At 31.2% G+C, this 21,071-nt stretch overlaps 2 protein-coding genes and 1 long non-coding RNA gene across 3 annotated transcripts; 1 reads left to right on the top strand and 2 right to left on the bottom strand.

Annotated features, from left to right (window-relative positions):
- Window positions 1–386: 386 nt before the first annotated feature.
- On the top strand, window positions 387–2,510 carry LOC138340871 (uncharacterized). The gene is made up of 3 exons (XR_011213714.1): window positions 387–518; window positions 1,107–1,176; window positions 2,267–2,510. It is a non-coding gene; the product is annotated as an uncharacterized lncRNA (long non-coding RNA).
- A 4,420-nt stretch (window positions 2,511–6,930) lies between these two features.
- On the bottom strand, window positions 6,931–14,235 carry LOC101247556 (LEC14B homolog). Its single transcript, XM_004229446.5, has 10 exons — window positions 13,954–14,235; window positions 13,153–13,568; window positions 12,926–13,045; window positions 12,431–12,508; window positions 10,968–11,150; window positions 10,086–10,163; window positions 9,516–9,691; window positions 8,996–9,154; window positions 8,030–8,090; window positions 6,931–7,438 (listed from the first exon to the last, which is right to left on the bottom strand). The coding sequence occupies exons 2-10, from the start codon at window positions 13,516–13,518 to the stop codon at window positions 7,250–7,252; spliced, it is 1,410 nt and encodes a 469-aa protein (XP_004229494.1). The 5' UTR covers window positions 13,519–13,568; window positions 13,954–14,235; the 3' UTR covers window positions 6,931–7,249.
- Window positions 14,236–14,933: 698 nt separating this feature from the next.
- On the bottom strand, window positions 14,934–18,805 carry LOC101247255 (sugar transporter ERD6-like 16). Its single transcript, XM_004229445.5, has 16 exons — window positions 18,598–18,805; window positions 18,460–18,522; window positions 18,281–18,370; window positions 18,115–18,174; window positions 17,943–18,008; window positions 17,746–17,811; window positions 17,536–17,611; window positions 17,024–17,088; window positions 16,755–16,928; window positions 16,567–16,651; window positions 16,432–16,478; window positions 16,268–16,330; window positions 16,116–16,175; window positions 15,910–16,023; window positions 15,649–15,763; window positions 14,934–15,559 (listed from the first exon to the last, which is right to left on the bottom strand). Exons 1-16 carry the CDS (start codon window positions 18,742–18,744, stop codon window positions 15,444–15,446), a joined length of 1,407 nt encoding a protein of 468 aa, XP_004229493.1. The 5' UTR covers window positions 18,745–18,805; the 3' UTR covers window positions 14,934–15,443.
- Between the last annotated feature and the right edge of the window lie 2,266 nt (window positions 18,806–21,071).

Below are 21,071 nucleotides of genomic sequence, written 5' to 3'. Positions count from 1 at the left end.
TAAAAATTATCATGTGGTTTAAATTAAAGTTCTGTCAAATGTATAAAATTATACTTTAATCTTATGGCCTTAAACATACCATGTGAAAAGTTGTTACCAAAAAAGAGTCATTCTTTTTTAAACAAACTAAAAAGGAAAGGTGTAATGACCCGGATCCGAAAAGATCATTTTTGATAATTTTTAATTGTCATTTAACTAAATTAATTAATGTCGGGTAATTTATTTATTTTTAATAATAATAGGCCAAATTTGAAATATTTAAATAGGTTATTAGAAAGTGTTACTTTTAATACATATATAATTTAAAAAAATGGAAAAGGAATTAATTAAATAAATTAATAAAACAAAAAAAAAGGGGCAAAGTGCCCTAGGCTATTAAAAAGCCGCATGGCTTAAAGAAACAGAAAGAAAGGAACGATCTGGAAAAAAAAAATACGCAGGTAAGAAAAGAAAAGAAAGGGAGAAAAGAAAAAGAAAAAGGAGGAGAATCAACGATATTTTTATCTCGAGATATCAAGGTAATTATTCTTATCCTTTCTATTAAATTTTTGAGTAACTAGAAATAGATTTTTAGGTTAAAACGTGTATCATTTATACTAATATGTGAACTTGTGAACTTGGGGTTATAAATGTGTATAAGTATTATGGTTCAATCATTGGACAATGATTAGTCCTAATCATTGGACAATGATTGCTCCAAGATTAGGATTATTAATAGTGGAACGATAAATATGAATTTGAACATTGAAAATAAGTGGTTTCAACAAATAGTTTTGTAGTCCGCCATTGATGTGTTGGGCAGTTAGTTTCGGCTTTAATTATTTTCATTTGATTATCATATTAGGATTCAAGTTTTGATATATTGAGATATGTGTTAAATAGTGGGTGCATTATGATATATAAAAATCATTATAATTATGTTATTCGGAGAATTAAGATTTAACCCTAAACTTGAAATTCAGAAAATATGAGATTTGATCAATTGGTTGGAATAAAAATTTAGAAATTTTATCATAAATTTGGATGAGTTTTGGGTGTAAGCTAGATATATAGCAATATGAATGTTGTTAGTTTCGAAATCATATCGTGGTTATTTATTTGAATAGATTTTATTGGTTTGGAAGTCAACCAAAAGAGGAAGGCTCAAGTTTTGGAGTCATTGTTCGACTATTTGAGGCAAGTGGATTTCTAAACTCTTGTTAAGTGTATGAAATGTGTATATGTCTTTGTGGTATATGTTGGGAGTAACGGGACTGGTGATGGGTTGACTTGTCCACATTGATTAATTCTAATGATGAAAAGAATGGGGATAACAAAAGGCATTGTGATTAATTGTTTGTGTGTGTTGTGTTGAGAAAGGGTTGAAGGCTTGTTGAATCATTGTTTATGTAACTTCATGTTTTTGTGGTTGTGAACTGTGCGATGTTATGAAAATGGTCATCTCCTCATTATATGTGTGAACTTGTCATCTGCATTATTCTGAGGCATTGGTTGTGGCAAGTGTTATGCGCATTGAGAAATAATGGGTACTTAAGAGGATGTACCATTTCGAGGGACGTATCGCGCACCGCGATGGATACTATATTTCGAGGGACGTATCGCGCGCCGCGATGGTTACTATTATCGAGGGTCGTGTCGTGCGCCGCGACAGATGCATGGACAGATATGTCCCCCATGGGTCCCGGACTGAGAGACAGCGGGTGTGTATCACTAGGTCAGACATGCATCATTATACTTGACATTGCATTCCATTACATTGCGCATACTTATCATTAGTGAACTTGATATTGTGTTTTGCTGATCTAGTGATTGCCTTTTTGCGGAACTTGTGATTGTTGAATACTGAGCTTGTTATTGAGGATATATAATTTGTTGAAGTGTTGTTGTTGAGGATATGTGATTTGTTGAAGTGTGTTATTGAGGATATGTAAATTTTTGGAAGTGTTGCTATTGAGGATATCTAATTTGTTTAAGTGTTGATGTTGAGGATATATAATTTGTAAAGTGTTGTTGTGGAGGATATGTAATTTGTTAAAGTGTTGTTGTGGAGGATATGTAATTTGTCTAAATGTTTTTGTTGAGTTACGTTCTATGTAAACTGTGAGTTGTTAGGTTGGGCTGATGTTTATGTAGGTTGTAGTTGTGGAGGTTCGGTTGGGGGTGGTAGGAGCACCCGTATTTCATCCCCTTAGCTTGTGTTTAGAGGTTTACTTGCTGAGTATCGTGTGGTTTGGTACTCACCCCTTGCTTCTACAAATTTTTGTAGGTTACTAGCCCGGACTTTATGATATATTCTCTTCTTTTCCGAGGCTTCCTGGAGATTTTGTGAGGTAGTTGTTGGTCATCTCAGCATCCCTCCTTACTCTTGTTTATGATTTTGTTCTACTCTAGAAACAATATCATATGAGACTTATATTTTCTTTTGATCCGATTGTAATACTTTAGACGCTTGTACACGTGACAACCAGGTTTTGGGGTATAATGTAAGTTGATAGTAAATTTTCCGCATTTTTATTGTAATAGTTGAGTTTTAGGCTTACTTGTCTTGGTGGGATAAGACGAGTGCCATCACGTCCATTTTTGGGTCGTGACAAAAGGACATCATTCTTTTGAAACAGAGAGAGTATTTATGTTTCACTTAGAACCATAATATCACTTAACTATCACTATTTTTCTTCAAATATACTTAACACTCAAAAAGCTCATTTCTCTCTCCTAATTGCAAGACATGTCACTAAAGTCTTTTTTTAAAAAATAAATTAATTTAATTCATGAAACTCATTTAACTAAAATAAAATCATAATATTTTTTTTTTAAAAAAAATATATATTAGTTTATTAAGAATTTTTTATAATTGAGAATCTTTTATCATAATGAAACTTTTTATTTTTTTACGTCATGAAAAATAGGTTTTTAAAAAGTATTATAATATCATCAATTTTAAATACTTATAAATATACATTCAAAAAAATATTTAAATACAAATCACTTATGAATGCTAACTTACATCAATTAATCATAAATTGTATAATAAATCAATAATATTAAAAGTCAATAAACTATTACAATAATATTATTTTATTCAAAAAATAATATTAAATACCTTAAAAGTCTCCTTCTATTCTATTTGATACATCATGTCAATAAATCATCATTTAAAAAAATAATACACATATTTAATTCATCAAACTTATATCTCTACGAAATAAATATACAAATTCAATGAGAAATCATGAAGATTATGAAAAAAAATAAACAATCTAATTCCTGTATATATTTTTACCAAACAAAATTCAGTAAAAGAAAATCTCTATGTGCAATTATTACCTGGTAACTTTTAAAATTCCTAAGTAAGTTATTTGATGATTTTAAGCAAATTTTTCCATAAAAGTATTCAAATAAACTTGTAAAGTTAATATGAAAGAGAAAATTATTATTTGACTTTTTTAAAATTTAATTTTTATTTTATTCTTTTATTCTATATTATATGATATTTTAACTTCTCATACAATTAAGCACCAATATATATTCTTATCTCATCCCAAATTTATAAAATACAAGTAATAATTAATTGAATCGTCTATTTTAGTTCAATAATATGCATATTATATGATATTAATATACTTATAAATAAAGATCAAAATTTCATTTTTCTAATATAAATATTGTTCACTTTCTATTTTATTTTATTTTTAAAAAAAAGATATTGTAAATATGTATGGATTTCATAGCACCCAATTAATTGACCTTTAATATTATTGATCTATTATATAATATATGATTAATTGATATAAATTGACATTTCTAAGTGATTTATACATTAATATTTCTTTTCTTTGAATATATGTGCTTATAATTATTCAAAATTGATGACATTATGGTAACTTTTAAAAATTATTCTTCATCGCATAAAAAAATAATTATGACAAAAAATTCTTAAGTATGAAAATTTATTTTTAATAAACTACTATATATATTTTTTAAAAATAGTATGATCGTTATTTCAGTTAAATGAGTTTAATAAATTAAATTAATCTATTGCTTTAAAAAAAGACTTTAATGATGTGTCATGCCAACTAGGAGAGAGTGGGACTCTTGGAGTGTCGAGTATCTTGGAGTGTCAAGTAGATTTGACATAAGAAACAAATAATTAAAAATTATTTCGAAACAAGGTGACAAATCAAATTAGTCATGCACATGAGTTGATAAATTATATCTTGCTAAACAACGCTAACACATTGTAGAATAATCGAAAATTTAAGACTAACAAAACTAAAAATATGAAATTAAATTTTAGTAAGTCAAAGACTTAATATACACATAATTTATTAATTTTCTATCAAGTTACTGATTAACTTGTAAAGAAATAAAATCAAACCGTTAAGAGTTGATAACCCAATAATAAAAAAAAGTCAAAATCGCTATCAAAAACGTTAAATCAATAAATCATTATTGATAAATCAATAACTTTTTTCGATTAAACTAATCAATCTCAATTAAATTTTAAACAACCCTAACCCCTTTCTCTTACCACATTCCCCCATTCCAAACTTTTACTTTTTTAAAGAAAAAAATCTTTTATGAAAGTTTTTTGAAAAATCTTTTATGAAAGTTTTTTAAAAAATGTTACTTCCATCTTCCCCCCCCCCCCCCCACTCCCAATCCTTTCAAATAATACTTTAAATATTATTTTTATTTTTTAAAAAAAGAACTTCTCCACCCCCACATAACTTTTAGTTTTCAATTTTTTTTAAAAAAAATCTTACTTTCATCCCCCCCCCCCCCCACTCCCAATCCTTTCAAATAATACTTTAAATATTATTTTTATTTTTTTAAAAAAAACTTCTCCACCCCACATAACTTTTAGCTTTCAATTTTTTTTCTTGTTTTATTTTAGATATTTGTATATATAATCTAATGCATTCAATCCCTAACTAGTTTTAATTTAATTATATTAAAATATTATTAATTTGGAATAGATGTGCACAAAAAATATATTTATATATATGCTATTTTTTATAATATTAATTAAAAATATGTATTAATTAATATATTTTTAACAGACAATATATATCTTAATTATCTAATTCAATACGATCATTTATTAATGAAAATATTTTTTCAAATTTTTAATTTTTCACATTTTTGATAATTAACTTTCATTTTAAAACTTTATCTAAATGTGCCATTACACATTTACACTTGTAATCTCATTAAGACTAACGAATAAGTCATCATAATTACTATATTATGTAATCATTAGATTGTGTAATACATTAATTTCAACATGTAATATAAATAAAACGATTAATCTCTATCAGTAGACTTGTTAAAGCCCTGAACCACAACATACTTAGTACTATGTCACATAGAGATATGTTTTGGGAAAAGGATCAAAACTATTCGAAAAGATCTAGTTATACCATTCATTTAAAGTTTGGTTCACTCATGCACTCGCCGTTCAACTTTTGATCCAAATATGTCTTTATGGGCTTTAGTTGTCATGTTGGACATATCCAAGTCATTTTTCATTTCTTTAAATGTCACATGGAATTGTCATGTCATTTTGACCTTACCACATGACATTTGTGTGAAAATGGAAAGATATTCGGACCCATAAACACTTATTCAGACCATAAATCAACCCACTTTTAAATAAATTATCCGATCGATTTTCAACAATTTCGTTTAATTTTTATTTTTTCGATAAATTCCGAAATGAGTAATTGATTAATAAAAAAATTAGGAAAAATATAAAAAAAATTATAAATTTAACGCCAAAAATACACAAATAATTATAGCAACCTTAAATTCAATTTAAACAATTTGCTAAAAAAAAATTATTTTTTGGATAAATCCCAAAAATGAGTAATTGAATAATAAAAAATATGAAAAAATATATAAATTAATGCCAAAAATTTAAAAATAAATACAATAACCTTAAATTCAACAATTTCAACATTTTTTTAATTTTTAATTTTTTTGGCAAATTCCAAAAATGAGTTTATTAACAAAAAAGTATAAAAATTATGCAAAAAATTCACAAATAAATAATAGGAAAATACATATAAAAAATATAAAATAAAAAAACTGTTGAAATTATTGAATTTAAGATTACTATATTTGTTTGTAAAATTTTGACATAATTTTTTTATTTTGTTTTCATATTTTCCCCTTTTATATTAATAAATTACTCATTTTCGGGATTTGTCGAAAAAAATAAAAATTAAAAAAAAATAGAACGAAATTTTACTATATTTATTTGTGAACTTTTGGCTTTAATTTATATTTTTTTCATACTTTTCATATTTTTTATTAATCAATTATCCATTTTCGAGATTTATCGAAAAAATAAAATTTTAAAAAAAATATTGAAATGTTAGATTTAAGGTTACTATATTTATTTGTGAATTTTTGGCGTCAATTTGATATTTTTTCATATTTTTCCTATTTTTTATTAATCAATTACTCATTTTCGTGATTTACTGAAAAAATAAAAATTAAACAAAATTGTTAAAATGAATCGGATAGTACATTTAAAAGGAGTTGATTTATGGATCGGATTAGGTGTTTATGAGTCCGAATATATTCACTTTCATATAAATGTCATGTAGTAAGGTCTAAAATACATGACATTTCCATGTGGCTTTTAAAGAAATAAAAAAATGAGTTGGATATGTCCAACATGGCAACTAATGCTCATAACGGGCACATTTGGACCAAAAATTCGACGGTGAGGGCATGAGGGAAACCAAACTTTAAACGGAAGATATATCTAAACCTTTTCGAATAGTTTACGGACATATTTAACCCTTTTCCCATATGTTTTTAGATCTCACCAGTGAAAATCCTCCTTTTTTTTTTTGTATTATTTGTTGAAATAAATAATACATATACGAAGTAGTACACTACATGACATGCATTCAATGATTGACTGTAAATGCAACTTTTTACACTAAATCTTTCATAAAATTCTCAATCAACATTCACCTGTAATAGGATCACAATTCACAGCCCCTTTTTACATAATATCTAGTGACAAATGCCCAACAAGGCAACCATTAGGATTTGAACTCGCAACGTTCTGACCTGTCGCGCCATTGGACTATCCCGTCAGGGACAACCAGAGTACACGGCTACATGTCGATATGCAGAAAGAACATGAACAGACCTACTTGAGCTTTGGAAATTTCAATCAGTGTGGACTCTAATAGCATCTTTCTGCATGCTGCTACTGGCTAGTATCAACTTAAGATCGCCTCCATCGTCTGGATAGAGGCTTCTTTGGCAATGGGCTTGTATCAGCACCGGAAAACTCCCATTTAGCAATGATACCGTCCCATCCAGAGCTAACGAGCGTAGGGTAGTAAGGGTGCCAGTTACAGTCTCTCACCGGCTCCTGATGGTAATCAAGTTTTGCAACCCGAGCTCCACTCACCTACAAAAGGAATGAACGAGATGCATGATGGTAATTTGGTAACCAAGGTTTTATCAAGTCCGTTGCTTCCAAAACAAATTCAATGCGACATGAGCAAAAGCTACCCCAGACACCACACATCATCAAAAAAAGAAGGATATACGGGATACGCAGCTTGACCTTCGTATTATATTATATGAAGCATGTCCAGCGTTGGAACTTGGAAGCGACATATATTAAAGGGCATGCTTAAATTAAACTTCTTTTTCTGTAATCAACCATCTAATTGGATACATAACATTTTTCTTAAGCTAATCTTTGACTGCTTAATCGTCAAGTTAGAGAAAGGGGAGTTCAAGACCATAGTTCCACCAGTCTCTCAGATTATCAAGCTAACAGTTATTGGCCTAAACAAATCCAATCACTGAAAGGCGCAGAAACTCCAAGCAGAATACATGTATCCAAGTCCTACGAAGTACTTAGTAGATTGCGACAAAAGATTCACTAGCTAATGAACCTAATATATCAGCTTATGATTTATGAAGCAATAAAGTAGGACGTTGACAAGATAAAAGAACAAAATCAAATAAGGGTATAAAAATCCAAGCATACCACATCATAGATATAGACAGAAGAATCGCTTGATCCAGCGTAGATGAACTTTTGCCCTGTGCTGCAAATTAGAATATTTGCTGATTAGACGACTGTTCTACAGATGGCATCAAATACCAGAATCAAGGACCAAAACGCAACACACTATAGGAACATGACTCACAAGGTTAATAAATTATGGATCACGATAAAACTAGTTATTATTATGAGTGTCCTCTGTATGGAACAAAATATTTTCCAATTTTATCATGTGTGGTTGGTCAAAGTGAGGAAAATAATTTCCTTGAAAATGAGGAAAATGAGCTCCCTCATGGAAGTAGGGAAAACAAGTTGCATAAGTCACCTTCCAAGTTTATTGTCTCCTCCCCACCAACCAAACACCTCTGACCCCCACCCCTTGACCATCCCACCCCCGAACCCCACTCATCCCACTGTCAAATTGTTTTGCTAGATTAAATATAAATGCTCTTGAAATAAATTAAAAAATTGCTTACGTACCAAACATTAGATAATAAAGTACATTTGTTTTCTAGGAGAACATATTCCGTGGAAAATAATTTCCTTCAAACCAAACACTTAAAGCTGAAGCAATTCCTTGATTTAACTGTTGATTATACCAAGCAAATATTGGACATTGGTCTTGGCCCTTAGATGAGGATGTCTCACGAAAAATCCATGAAGTTAAGAAAATCAATTCCACGATTTCTCTCTATTTGTAATCGAATACAAAAATCATTGGTTCCATAATACAAGCAATAAAACTGATGCCAATTAATTTGGAATATTAAAAAATCTGGAATTTCTTGAGCCACAGCAAAGAAACAATTATGATATGCAGAGGCACTAAAAATTCCAAAGCTGACAAAATATACTTATAGAAGCAAGAAAAGTTGGCTAAACATTTTATTTAGAAAATGTTTAGCAAAGAAAACTTGATAAATATTAAGAATTGCATGAAGCACCAACCTATGTGCAGGAGAGAAATAGCAGCGTATAAGAGTGCGCAAGACTGAGTGGCCTTTATAAGTAGACAATGACAGGTCATGTGGATTTCTCTTGTTTCTAACATGCTCTGGGTAGCCCATCCATCTGTAATCCCAGTCATAACTTCTAGGCCTTGGGGAGCTACATAAAAGAAAGTAGTCTTATTAGCAGTGCCAATGAGATCTTCTTTGGCCTCAAGTGGCAACCATTATGGAACAATTCCAAACAGGTTAAACCAATAAGCCCACTCTCTGCATAACACACTCAAATATTTCTATATAATGACGGGTAGAGCAAATTACTCAGGCAATGTAGGCCCTCATGATTCAAATGCACTGATTAGTCATGCACTGAAGCACAAGTAGACAGGGAAAAGAAAATCACTTCAAGGACTAACTATGCCCATGGGGGGCGGAAAGGAAGATGTGTCGAGGAAAAAGTAGGAAAGGGAGACGGAAAACAGAAAATGAAAAAAAGAAAAAAAGGATCAAGTGAGACATACTAATTAATGTTAGAAGACATTTTCCTTATATCCCAGAGTTTGATAGCCTGATCTTTCCCATTTGAGATAAGATACCGGCCATCTCCTCGAGTGTCAACATATGTAATGCCTTCTAGATGTCCAATGAGAACCCCAGCTGCTTGCTCTCTAGTACCAAAGCAACGCCTGTCCCAAACCTGAATATGATCAAGAGCCCTTTCTAAGTCAAACATAAATAAATGCAAATTCTAAGAAAAGAGACACCATCAGTATTTCGGCGGTCCATGAGAATCCTCATGAATCCTCCAATGCTAGTTAAAAAGAAGCATCTTTTAACTTACCAGAATCATTAAGGGGTGGGTACGAAGCTGAATTTAGAAATGGTACAAACACCATCGGTAAACAAAACTATAAATGACAAAGGGTTCCAATGACCCATCTATCTGAATTTTAACAGGTAACAGCATCATGAAATATGCTTCACTAAACAGACATTTTACCAGTCTTGGGTTGGTTAAGTAACAGCAGAAGTAGCCTAGAAAATGGTCATAGGAAATGAATTAAGTCCATCAAAAAGTAGGATAAACTTACCTTACACAGGCTGTCATCGCTTCCAGAATATATGAGGTGTCCAGTTTCGTCAGCAAAGCATACAGCATTAACATCAGACTGCAATGAAAAATAGCAATCAAATCACAGTATGCTTTTACATCTGTGTAGGAAATATCTAAGAACCTGAAAGAGTGCCTACAAGATGTCTATTACAGCATGCGAAGCATTAAGTATTAAGCATAAGACACCCACTTCACAAGCTCTTGACATCAAATGGCAAAGTTTAATGGATATTTGGTCAAACTTGTGAATTAAAGTTCCTGAGGAGATTAATAACTTAAAAGTTACTCAGGAACATAGCACAACAAGGTAAAATGCTGCAGTACCAAAATAAGTTTATTGTGATATTTAGGAAATTCTCGTTAAAAGAAGCATTTTACTCTATGCATATACTGAGAACATAAATCAACACTAAATCTGCGAGTCAGAAATTCTATGATCATGCTAAAATACTAATGTCCTCTTTCAGGAAAGCGATAGGATAAAACTGTGCAGATCAGAAAAAAGAACAGAAAGAAAAGTGACATGCTAAGGGGAAATGCAACATAAAAGGAAATGTCATAACAATGTATACACAGGTTCTAAGAACCAACTCTCACTTAAGTGTAATTAACTTTTGTAGGTTCAACTCTTCCCCTCACCAAAAGAAGAGAGATAAGAAATGCTAAATTAGATATAGCACACATAATATTTAAATGATCTAATGACGGAAACATTATTTCAAGGTACCTAATTCAGGGGCACATCCAAATTCTTTTTAGATTTCATGAGAAGATAAACTTGGAAAATAACATCATACGAAGATGATACCAAAATGATTGGTTAGCCACATCTGCAATAACTAGAAGAATATCACAATACCATATGAGCCGGAATTCGGAGACTTAGCCTTTTTGCTTCAAGATCATAAACATATATTGAATTGTCGCTGCAACCAGCAACAAGTTCTCGCCCATCAGTAGAGAACTTCACAGAGAATATTCCAAATGTATAATTGTCATGATCATAGGTAGGGAAAGAAAATTCCAAGCCTTCATGAATTTCCTGCAGAAAAAGAAGAAATACCAGAAAAATTAACATACACCAAAACTCACGAACTATATGCTCAAAAGTTATGTTGTCATTGTAATGACTTGAACCAAGTTAAGATGGGCGGCCATATCATCAAGGACCAGGTGTCCTCCTTAAATTGAACTTTCAGACAAATGCAGCCAAAGTTCATCTACCTAATTACTACTTACTCCTTTTTGTAAGGAAGCTCCCCATCCATAGGAGATCTAAGGAGGAGTACTGGGGTCAGACTTCTGCACAATAGCTTCCTATTAGAAGATCTCAAGAAGACTCAGCTACACACTGGAGCATCAAAACTAACTTGCTTTTGATCACAGATCGGGAGAACTAGTAACAACTACTTTTAAGGCACTAGGTGAAACTTAACTAGAAAATGATTTGAGTATTGCTGAACTACAAGGTATTAGATAATTTCATCATGTGGTTGATTGATCACTTTCAGCATAAATCCTCTTTTAGAAATAGTGACAAGAATTCAAGTGCCAAATGAGGTCCAATATCCATGATACCATAATAAAAAGCAAGAAACTTCTGTTGTTTATCCTCCACATTGATATACATTAGTGTATGCAAAAATCCAGAAGGGGTGATGTAAGAGGGTTCAAAGTATGCATAACAGAAGCATGAAACTATAGTATAATTTTTCACTTGTTAGTCTTACCAATGCAAAAGAAAGTTGAAATTTAATACCGTCTCAGTTAAAACACCTCTATTATTATACAAAGCCTTTGTATGGCTATCAAAAACCTACATTGACACTTGAGAGCATTGATTATAGAATTTCAATATGACAGTCATGGAATACACCATTTCATACCCAATGACTCCCTTAAATAAGACTTGCAATTGTCCCAGTGGAAATTATAGTGGCGCTATTACTTCCCTATAACGAGGCACAACATACCACTTCTTGCTGAATCAACTAATATAACAAGATGCACAGGATACACTAAATTAGCATCATCACCTTAATTACCCTAAAAGTAAAGGGGACGCAAATGATGCCTGCACTGTTCATGCAGGTGATCAGAAATTACAACAAAAATTCAGATTCTTCATTCGAAAAACACAGTACTGGTAACAGTTAGTTCCTCTGTATTTGAAATCTACAGTCATCTTTATAGCACGAAATTCACAGGAGTGTCCATTAATGACTTCTATGACATCGACAGGTGACAGAATAGTGCAGCAAAGATGCATATCACAAGTCTTCTATCATTTACATGCTTTGACATATAACAAGTAAGACTTACCGTAACATTTGCTACAGACTGTTTCATGCCAGATCCAACATCAACAATATGGACAATGGGTGAAATACTGGAATAAACCTGTGGATCAACACATAAAAACCAACTCAGAATAGTGAAAGAAGAAATGACAGCAGAAAAACATGGTGTATTAGATGTTATGTTAACCAAATTCAATAAGTTATAGATGCATCACATATTAAGAGCTCGCGATAATGTACTGAAAATATCTTTCATGATATAACAAGAAAAACAAAGATTATCCTCAGTTTCACAGACTCTGTTGAAGCAAATCAGAAATAAAGCAGCCAGATTTATTTGGGAAGGCATTCATCTCAATATCTATGTACGGTGTTATGCAACAAAACCACATCTACAGAGTCAAGAACTACTTTTGTATCTTTTAACAGATTACTGGAAGCATAAGAACCAACCATTTATAACCACGTGGACAAGGACTAATTATGCACAAAGTTGTGCTAATCATCACGAACTTACAAGAAAACGTTGGTCAGGAGAAAGCGATGTATCGGTGATTGTCCATCTCAAACTTTTTGCTCTAATATCCTTCTGAATTTTCCAGCCTTGATCAACATTATATATCCTAATATGACTTTCCTGTTTCCAGGAAGAACAATAAGATCATAACATGACATTGGTCACGAAACATAGCTAAGAACTCTGTATATATCCGGAAATAGAAAATTCAGCTACATGGATCAAACCTGAAATCCAGCAACAAAAAGAGAACCATCGGTCGAAAACTGTGAAACATAAGCACAGCTCCTCATTTGGTCAACTACAGAAGGACCATTTGTTGGAAGATACCGGCTCAGAAGATGACAACAATCAGATGACGAAAATCTTCCTCTGCCTGTATAATTCCCTTCTCTAGCAGCCAACATTTTAACAGATGAAACTGGTTCTTTTCCCTTGCCAGGAAGCAGGTGTCTCATTCTTTCGTGGGGATTTGACCTAATCTTTGTAAGTTGGGAAATTTCATGATCAAGAACACTTGTTCCACCTTCATCAATAAGTTTCATCCCATCTCCCCTAGCCCTTTCATTCAAGAACCTTCTAGACCTGCTCATTCTCTATCTTTGTCACTTCCCCTCAAAGTACCTAACCATACTACACCAAACTGAAGAACATATTTTAAATAAGATGGGGCACTCTAATCAATACACTAGCTATCAAAATGAATTGAGATAATTTGAACAACCCCTTTAGCTTCAAATTCCAAAAGATGAAATCTTTTTCATACAACATATAGAAATAAATTAACTGAGGTAATCTGAACAACCCCTTTAGCTTCAAATTCCAAAAGATGAAATCTTTTTCATACAACATACACAAAAAAATGAACTGAGGTAATCTGAACAATCCCTTTAGCTTAAAATTCCGAAAGATTGAATCTTTCTCATACAAGATACAGAAAAAAGTTCTTAGGATCAAATTATACAGTTATAGTGAGCAACAGAACATGTAAAGAAGTGAACTGAAATGGGAAAAGAAAAGTTTGATACCTTAGGATTGAGAAGAAGGCACAGAATCCAAGAAAGTAAATTTTGATTTTGTTACATTTGCTCACGGTTTGTGTAGCGAATACGTGGAAGTAGAGGGTCTACTCCTGGAAGTTGGAAAATCCGCTAAAACCTATTGGATTTAGCTAATAGCTGGGGTGTTCTGGTAAGGCCCTGGTTGGATCACATAGTAAGTCGGTTGGTTTTTGGTCAAAATGAGAAATTAAATAATTTTTAAATTATAAAAGTCAAATTAAATTAAATATGATATACATTGACTATTATAGTTTTGATATGATTATTGATCATGCGTACACTAAGATAAAATTAGAAGATAAGATATAGAGTAAAAAAACAAATTAAGTAAATAAAAAATGATCAAAAAACACACCAATTATTTGTTATGGCCCTGTAAATCTTAATGATGTTCGATTTTTATCCGATAACAAGAAATTGGAATTGATTATTAATGCTTTTGTTTTAGGGAAAATCATCTTGTTAGACATACATATGTATATCTACATCTTTCCTCGTAGTGTGACGTTTTTTTATAAGAAAACTTCCTTAGTGGAATTAAAAAGAAAAGTTGAATGGCTTTTTAAAATAATTATTGTTTATTGAACATAGATCTACTTAACAAATTACTACTAGTAATCTATTGGACATTGTTTGAGTTATTACTTTTTCAAAGTAGAGAGCATTAGCGGAGGGAGGATTTTCATCAAGGGGTTCAAAAAAATCAATTACGTAAATAATATCCATAAACGACCGAACCAAGTAGAGAAGAATTTTTAAATATTTGACTTTATAATTAAGAATTAAACTAATAAATCCTAAATTCCCAATCAACATTTTAATTTTTTGGAACTAAACATCTCTCAGATTCAAAGACACAATCTCGTGGTCAATAGAGCGAATTTCTAGACCCTCCAATGCCATTTAAGCTACACCTTTGGTGTATATTCAGGGAGTTCAATAGTGTGTACACAAAAAAAAAATATTCTCTTGTACTTTTTTTCTTAGACTTGAACAAAAAGATTGAACTAACAAAAAAAAAGTAATAAGGCCCCTAAACAGCCTAATATTACATTTCATTCGATATTATTTTTATATACTCTATTGAATGATACCAAGTCGCGGCTAAAAGTCCAACAAATGATTGGATTGCGTAAAAGCAGGAACAGGACATGTTTTTTTCTTCTTTCTGAATGCAGCTTTTAAATTCAGGCTATCATTCAACAACATATTATCTCTTGGCTGCAGAACGAACAACTCTAAAACTAAATCCATTTGCTACAAAACCTACCATAAAATCTACACTGTCGATTTCCCTTCTTGGGATATCCGGTTTTGGTACAAAAGGGAAGCTTCCGTTGATCGCATTCCTTCTTTTGTTTCTCTAACGTCAAAAAGATTTGAACTATTTCTCGATAAATTATGTCTGTGATCCGAGGTCCATCTAGTTGTCTTAAACTACATTGTGAAATTTCCAGTCAAGAATTGATGATAGCCTGAATTTCCTCCAATGTTTTCCCCTTTGTTTCTGGCACTACCTTTGCTACAAATAGTATAGTGAGTACAGAGAATCCAGCATATAGCATAAATGTACCTGAAAAATCCCGAAAAATTAAAAAGTTGAGTCTTAAAGAAAAGCATAAAAGATGTTACAATTTTCGTATATGCATAGCAGAAATTTACCAGTGCTAGTCCAGGCCATGAGGAAACCAAACGTGTAAGAAACAGCCCACGCGCCCAACCAGTTCACTAACACTACCAGGCTTCCAGCAGCACTTTTTACCTGAATTGGGAATATCTGCAATATTTTGACCAGAAATTTACAAATTATCCAACTCGAGCTCAAGCTCAAGCTCATGTCAAATAACCTTAGACTACGTAATTGATGGAACACTACTTGAGAACGGCTCCTTCTACTAAAATAAAGCATGTGGACTGAATTACCTCTGACATGATAACCCAAGGGACTGCTCCCATTCCAATGGAAAACGCGGATATGTAAACCAGTACACCAGATACAGCTAGAATTGGAACCCATTCGAGTAAGATGTCATTTCCCTGGTTAACAAAAACGTAAGAGCTTGTCATATAAGAAGCGACAATGTATCTTTTAAATAAGTAATCGACGTTTTGTTCTTTCAGTGAGTTACCTTTAGGTAGAAAGAAGCTCCAGTCAGAAAACAACCAACGAATGTCCCTGTTGCTGACACCTGAAAACGATGAAATAGTTCATATAAACGCCCTATCTCCATAGATTTTATTCAGTTAACATTATCACAAGACGAAAAAAAATTGAATATACCATTAGAAGTGGCCTTCTTCCTGATCTGTCCATCAAAAATGCGCCAAGAATAGTAATCGGAACCTGTCAAAGTAATAAGACTAGAGAGTTTAGTGATCCAACACTTTACACTCAACTTTTGGAATTTCATCAATTTTTTTAACAATTTATCGAGATTTACAGACCTGCACTACAGCATAGGCAATAGTCCCAACATTGCTATTAGAGAGTCCTGCATTTTTTCATTCACATCATTAGTAACGTTGTTCGGAGTATTTAAGTTTTTCATTGATGGAGTAAAAAGCGAAGGACAACGTTACCTGCTGATTCAAAAGTCTGGCTAGCATAGAAACCTATACCATTTATTCCTACAAACTGTTGGAATACCATCAATCCAACACCAATCTGAGAAGAAAAAAAAGTGGAAGAATTAAATTTCAACAACATTGGCTCTGTCTAACCTCCTCTAAATGCGTAATTTCAGGAAATGTTAAGGAAAATGGCTTACGATCACAGATCGAATGTATTTGCTACCAAACAAATCAAAGATTTGAGTCTTGGGGATGCTTTGAAGAGTATCAACATAAGCCTGGATTTCAGCAGCTTCACGAGTAACATCAGCATCTTTACCGCGAAGCTTCCTCAACGCCACTTCAAATTCTTTCTCAAGACCTACTTTTGCCTGCAACATTGTAATCACAAGTATACTTTTCACTTTTTTCCTTCCATTCATGATGAAAGTTGAATGTAGTCCATTTCAATATGTTGAAAACTCACCAGCCATCTTGGAGATTCCGGGATAAATAATAGACCTACTAGCAAGAAAGTGCATGGAAGAATTCCTACAAATGAAACAACCACTTAGTAATCTGTCGAAGCGTGTAACTATTTCATCTAGAGAGAGCACATTTTTAGTAGTTAATTATATATTCAACACGCTCCCTCACGTGTAGGTCTCATTCTTCTTCATGGACGAAGCACGTAGAATGGTGAGATTTGATCCCAAAACTTCTGTTTGCTCTGATACCGTGTTAAAGTGTGTAATCATTTCATCTAACAGCTTAAACTTTCAGTTGAGATGGTCACACATGCTCTCTCTCTAAAACCTACTTCGACATCCTCATCCCTTATGTATTCAAATTAAGTTCATATTTTCTTACGACTCTAAGGTAAATTCTGTTAACTCCTTTTTTTGAGAATTTTAGTAGTTCAGTTGGTTAAGCATCGACTCTGGAAAGGTTCGATTACATCTTGTAAACAACATCTATATGAGAAGTTCCAAGAATTACCAGTTAAAGCAAGATTTCTCCATGTTATGATTGTTCCCAATAAGTAAGCAGCTGATGAACCACAAACAATCATAAGCTGCAGAGTAAACAATTAACCACAAAAGTCAAAACCCCACAACTTACAAAGTGAAAAAAAATAAATTATATCTTATACACTTCTTCTATATTTATTACTTCATACTTATAAATTTAACTTTGGATTTTTCTTACTTGATTAATTGTTGTTAATCCTCCTCTTAAATTCTTTGGAGCTATTTCAGCAATATACACTGGGACCTGATTAATTTACACAAGAATTTTAAAATTCTTGAATTTATTTTAGCAAAAACGAAAAATAAATAATAATAGTGCCACCCTAAATGTGGGCTATGGACAACGAGTGAGAAATCAAAAACTATATACGTTACCACATAAGAGAATATTCCAATGCCATATCCTGTGAGGAACCTTCCCATATCAAGTACCAAAGTTCCCTGCATCATCACAAATAGAAAAATAATTATTTACAAAAAATTAAAGTTATTTCAAATTTTTTATAAAAACAAAAAATTGCATATACATTATATTCATAGTTCATACCATGGAAAAATATACAGCTAGCCATCCTGTTATACAAAATATAGCTGACATTCTCATTGCCTGTTCCAAAAAAAACATACAAAAATCTCATTAATTATAGCTTTTTAATACAAAGTTTCTTATTTTTTTAAAAAAATGGTTTCTTTTACAATTATAATTTACATACCCCTTTTCTCCCTATAAAGTCTGCAATTCTTCCACTTGTTACTGCTCCAATCATTGCACCAATAGTTATAATGGAACCAAACATAGAATACTACAAAAAAAAAAATTACCTTCAATTTATCAAAAATGAAAAATACATTATAAAGTCATGAAGAATTAATTTTAAAAAAAAATACCAACCTCAGCTAGAGTTAAATTCAAGTCATTCCTAATTTGAGATTGTGTGGGTGCAGAGTACCCCACCTGCAATAATAACAGGAGATGACTGATTAAAAAGAAAAGCGAGTCATATAAAACAGAATAAATAGAAATACTTACGCATGATCCAAATTCAAAAGAACCACAAACAGCAACACAAGTGCTTAATAAAACCATCCAAATAGATCCATCTTCATTTTCACAATCAACAATTTTTGCATTTTCAACAAAGGGTTTTTCAAGATCTTTACACTCATCAATTGTCATTGCTATTGAAAAGAAATTAAACAAAAGGGGTTTTAGTATTGAGTGGGAAAAAAATGTGAATTTTTGAGAGGTATTTATATATGCATGCAGGGGCAAAAAAGACATTTTTAGACGACTTAATTAAATGATTGGGTTTTTTAAAAAAATGATTAAATAAAAAAAGTGAAGATATTTAAAGCAAATTGGTGAAGATTAGGATTTGCATGTGGGATTGAAGTGTCACTGACGTGTTAATTTGTTCATATGCAAACTTTTGGTAATTATGCTTATAAGGACCTTTATTTAAACTCATTTTATTACAACACCCTTTTAGAATTTGGTACGAAAGTAAATATTTTTTTTTGGAAAATGAGTGATCCTTAATTAAGATCGGGATGTTAAACTTAAATCTTAAATTAGAGTTGGAAGTTGGATGTCAAGTTTACACACGTTTCGAGTGTTGAAGTTAAAAGAAATATTTTAAAGTTTTTTTTCTTTATTTTATGTATAAAAGTCATTTTAATAAGAATTGGAGAAAAATAAATTGAAAAATATTTTTCAGAATATTTTATCGAATCCAATATGAAGAAATTAAAAAAAAAATACCCTAATAACTAATATTCATTGAAAAATATTTTTCAGAACAATTAATCGAATCAAACATGAAGAAATTGAAAAATAAATTTTTTTCCATATCAAACATACCCTAATAAGTAATATGCATACTTTTTAGAGATTCATAACATTTTTACGTATTTTAAGGAGAGTACAGTTGAATACACTCATGTATTATTCATATTTTAGATCGAAAATATAAGTTGCTTCATATTTGACTTAAAAATTGAATAATCGATTGACTTCTAATAAGTAAAATTTAAAAATTGAATAATCGATTGACTTCTAATAAGTAAAATCGAACGAATAACCGTAAAATTTACTCATTTAATATGAATTTTTTTATTAAAAAAAATTGCTTAGTAAAATATATGATTCAATTATTTAAAAGTTATTAAAATAAGTAGACAGGCTGTTTTTTCAACTTTTCAACAAAAGAAAACGGAAGGTTTATGAAATTGGTCCAGGGTAAGATAATATTATATCGGATTGAAGTTCTATTTTTATTTTATTTTTGCAAAATTTGAGATAAAGGAAATTTATGGTAATTAATTATAAACGTAGTATAATTGTCTTATTAGCATTTATAATTGTGTAATTAGAACTCAGCTGAATCAGGTACATGTGAGGCTGCTTTAATTTTATCAATTTGTCATATTTGCTTTCAATAAATAATCGAGGTTAAACATGTTTATGTAATTACGAGAGGCTGGAGCAAATAGATATATACGTTCAACATAATTTGTTAGTCTTACATGAAATAATATACATAGGATATTATGTAGGACGAAAATTTTCAAATAAAATATCATATAAGAAGTATATATTTATTTGTTTAATTTTATACAAATTTAAACATCTATTTGTGAAGATTTAAAATGTAGCTTCTTAAATTGGAATTGCATTTAGGGATCCCAGAGATATAATTTAATTTTTTTCTATTTCAAAAATAGAACACTCATATTTATTCACAATATATTATTATAATAATATATGAAGGATTAAAATATCCAAATTAAACCCCTCATGCATTAATAAGTACCAGTTTAATCATTTTCTCGTACATTTTGCTTCAAAAGCAATTATGATAAGTAATTAACCAATAAAATATCATTATGTTTTTGACACCATTTTGAGTCTGAATTTTATGCTTATAATTTTAATACGGCCATCTTCATTTTTGGTCTGAATTTTATGCTAATAATTTAATTGATAATAATTGAATTCTAAAGTTTAATTAATCGATACATGTGAAAGAAAAATACAAGAAACATGTGGTGATACAACAGTGCAAGATGTATAATATAGTAATGTTTGTAATAATTTCCCCTTGAATTATTGTAGTAGTAAAGTGAAGATTTGAATTATTAGTGGACTGAAATATTAAGTGGATTATTAGATTTGTTTTGGTCAACATTGGATTAATCGTATCAATTTGCCTACAACAACTTCACATGTCAAATCCTCAATTTGCAAACTATGGGGTGACAATGATAAATATATCGTAGTTTTAAATGATGCGACAATTTCAATCAAAGAAATCGCAAGCATACGAAATGACATGTATTGACGAATCACAAGCATTTGACGACTTGCCTGAACTAATTAAAATGAGGAAAGAAAGTTTATTTACTCTTGAATTGTCGATCTTCTACAACTATAAATAGAAAGGAAATATACAACAAACATCAGACAAAAACATGGATTACAAAGTTCTTTAGTTCAGGATTAAT

Source organism: Solanum lycopersicum, chromosome 1, assembly GCF_036512215.1.
Source record: "Solanum lycopersicum chromosome 1, SLM_r2.1".
Classification (NCBI taxonomy): Eukaryota; Viridiplantae; Streptophyta; class Magnoliopsida; order Solanales; family Solanaceae; genus Solanum; species Solanum lycopersicum.
This window is presented reverse-complemented; position numbering and strand designations above follow the sequence as displayed.

What these genes read in the sequence shown, in the direction of transcription:
- LOC101247556 (XM_004229446.5), bottom strand. Translation starts at nt 13,518, where the DNA reads ATGAGCAGGTCTAGAAGGTTCTTGAATGAAAGGGCTAGGGGAGATGGG. An exon ending in AGTCTGTAGCAAATGTTACG is followed by an intron (nt 11,151 to 12,430) that starts GTAAGTCTTACT and finishes CTTTTTCTGCAG; the next exon opens with GAAATTCATGAAGGCTTGGA. An exon ending in CTGTCTATATCTATGATGTG is followed by an intron (nt 7,439 to 8,029) that starts GTATGCTTGGAT and finishes TTCCTTTTGTAG; the next exon opens with GTGAGTGGAGCTCGGGTTGC.
- LOC101247255 (XM_004229445.5), bottom strand. Translation starts at nt 18,744, where the DNA reads ATGACAATTGATGAGTGTAAAGATCTTGAAAAACCCTTTGTTGAAAAT. An exon ending in GATTAACAACAATTAATCAA is followed by an intron (nt 17,612 to 17,745) that starts GTAAGAAAAATC and finishes TTTACTCTGCAG; the next exon opens with CTTATGATTGTTTGTGGTTC. An exon ending in AATACATTCGATCTGTGATC is followed by an intron (nt 16,652 to 16,754) that starts GTAAGCCATTTT and finishes TTTTCTTCTCAG; the next exon opens with ATTGGTGTTGGATTGATGGT.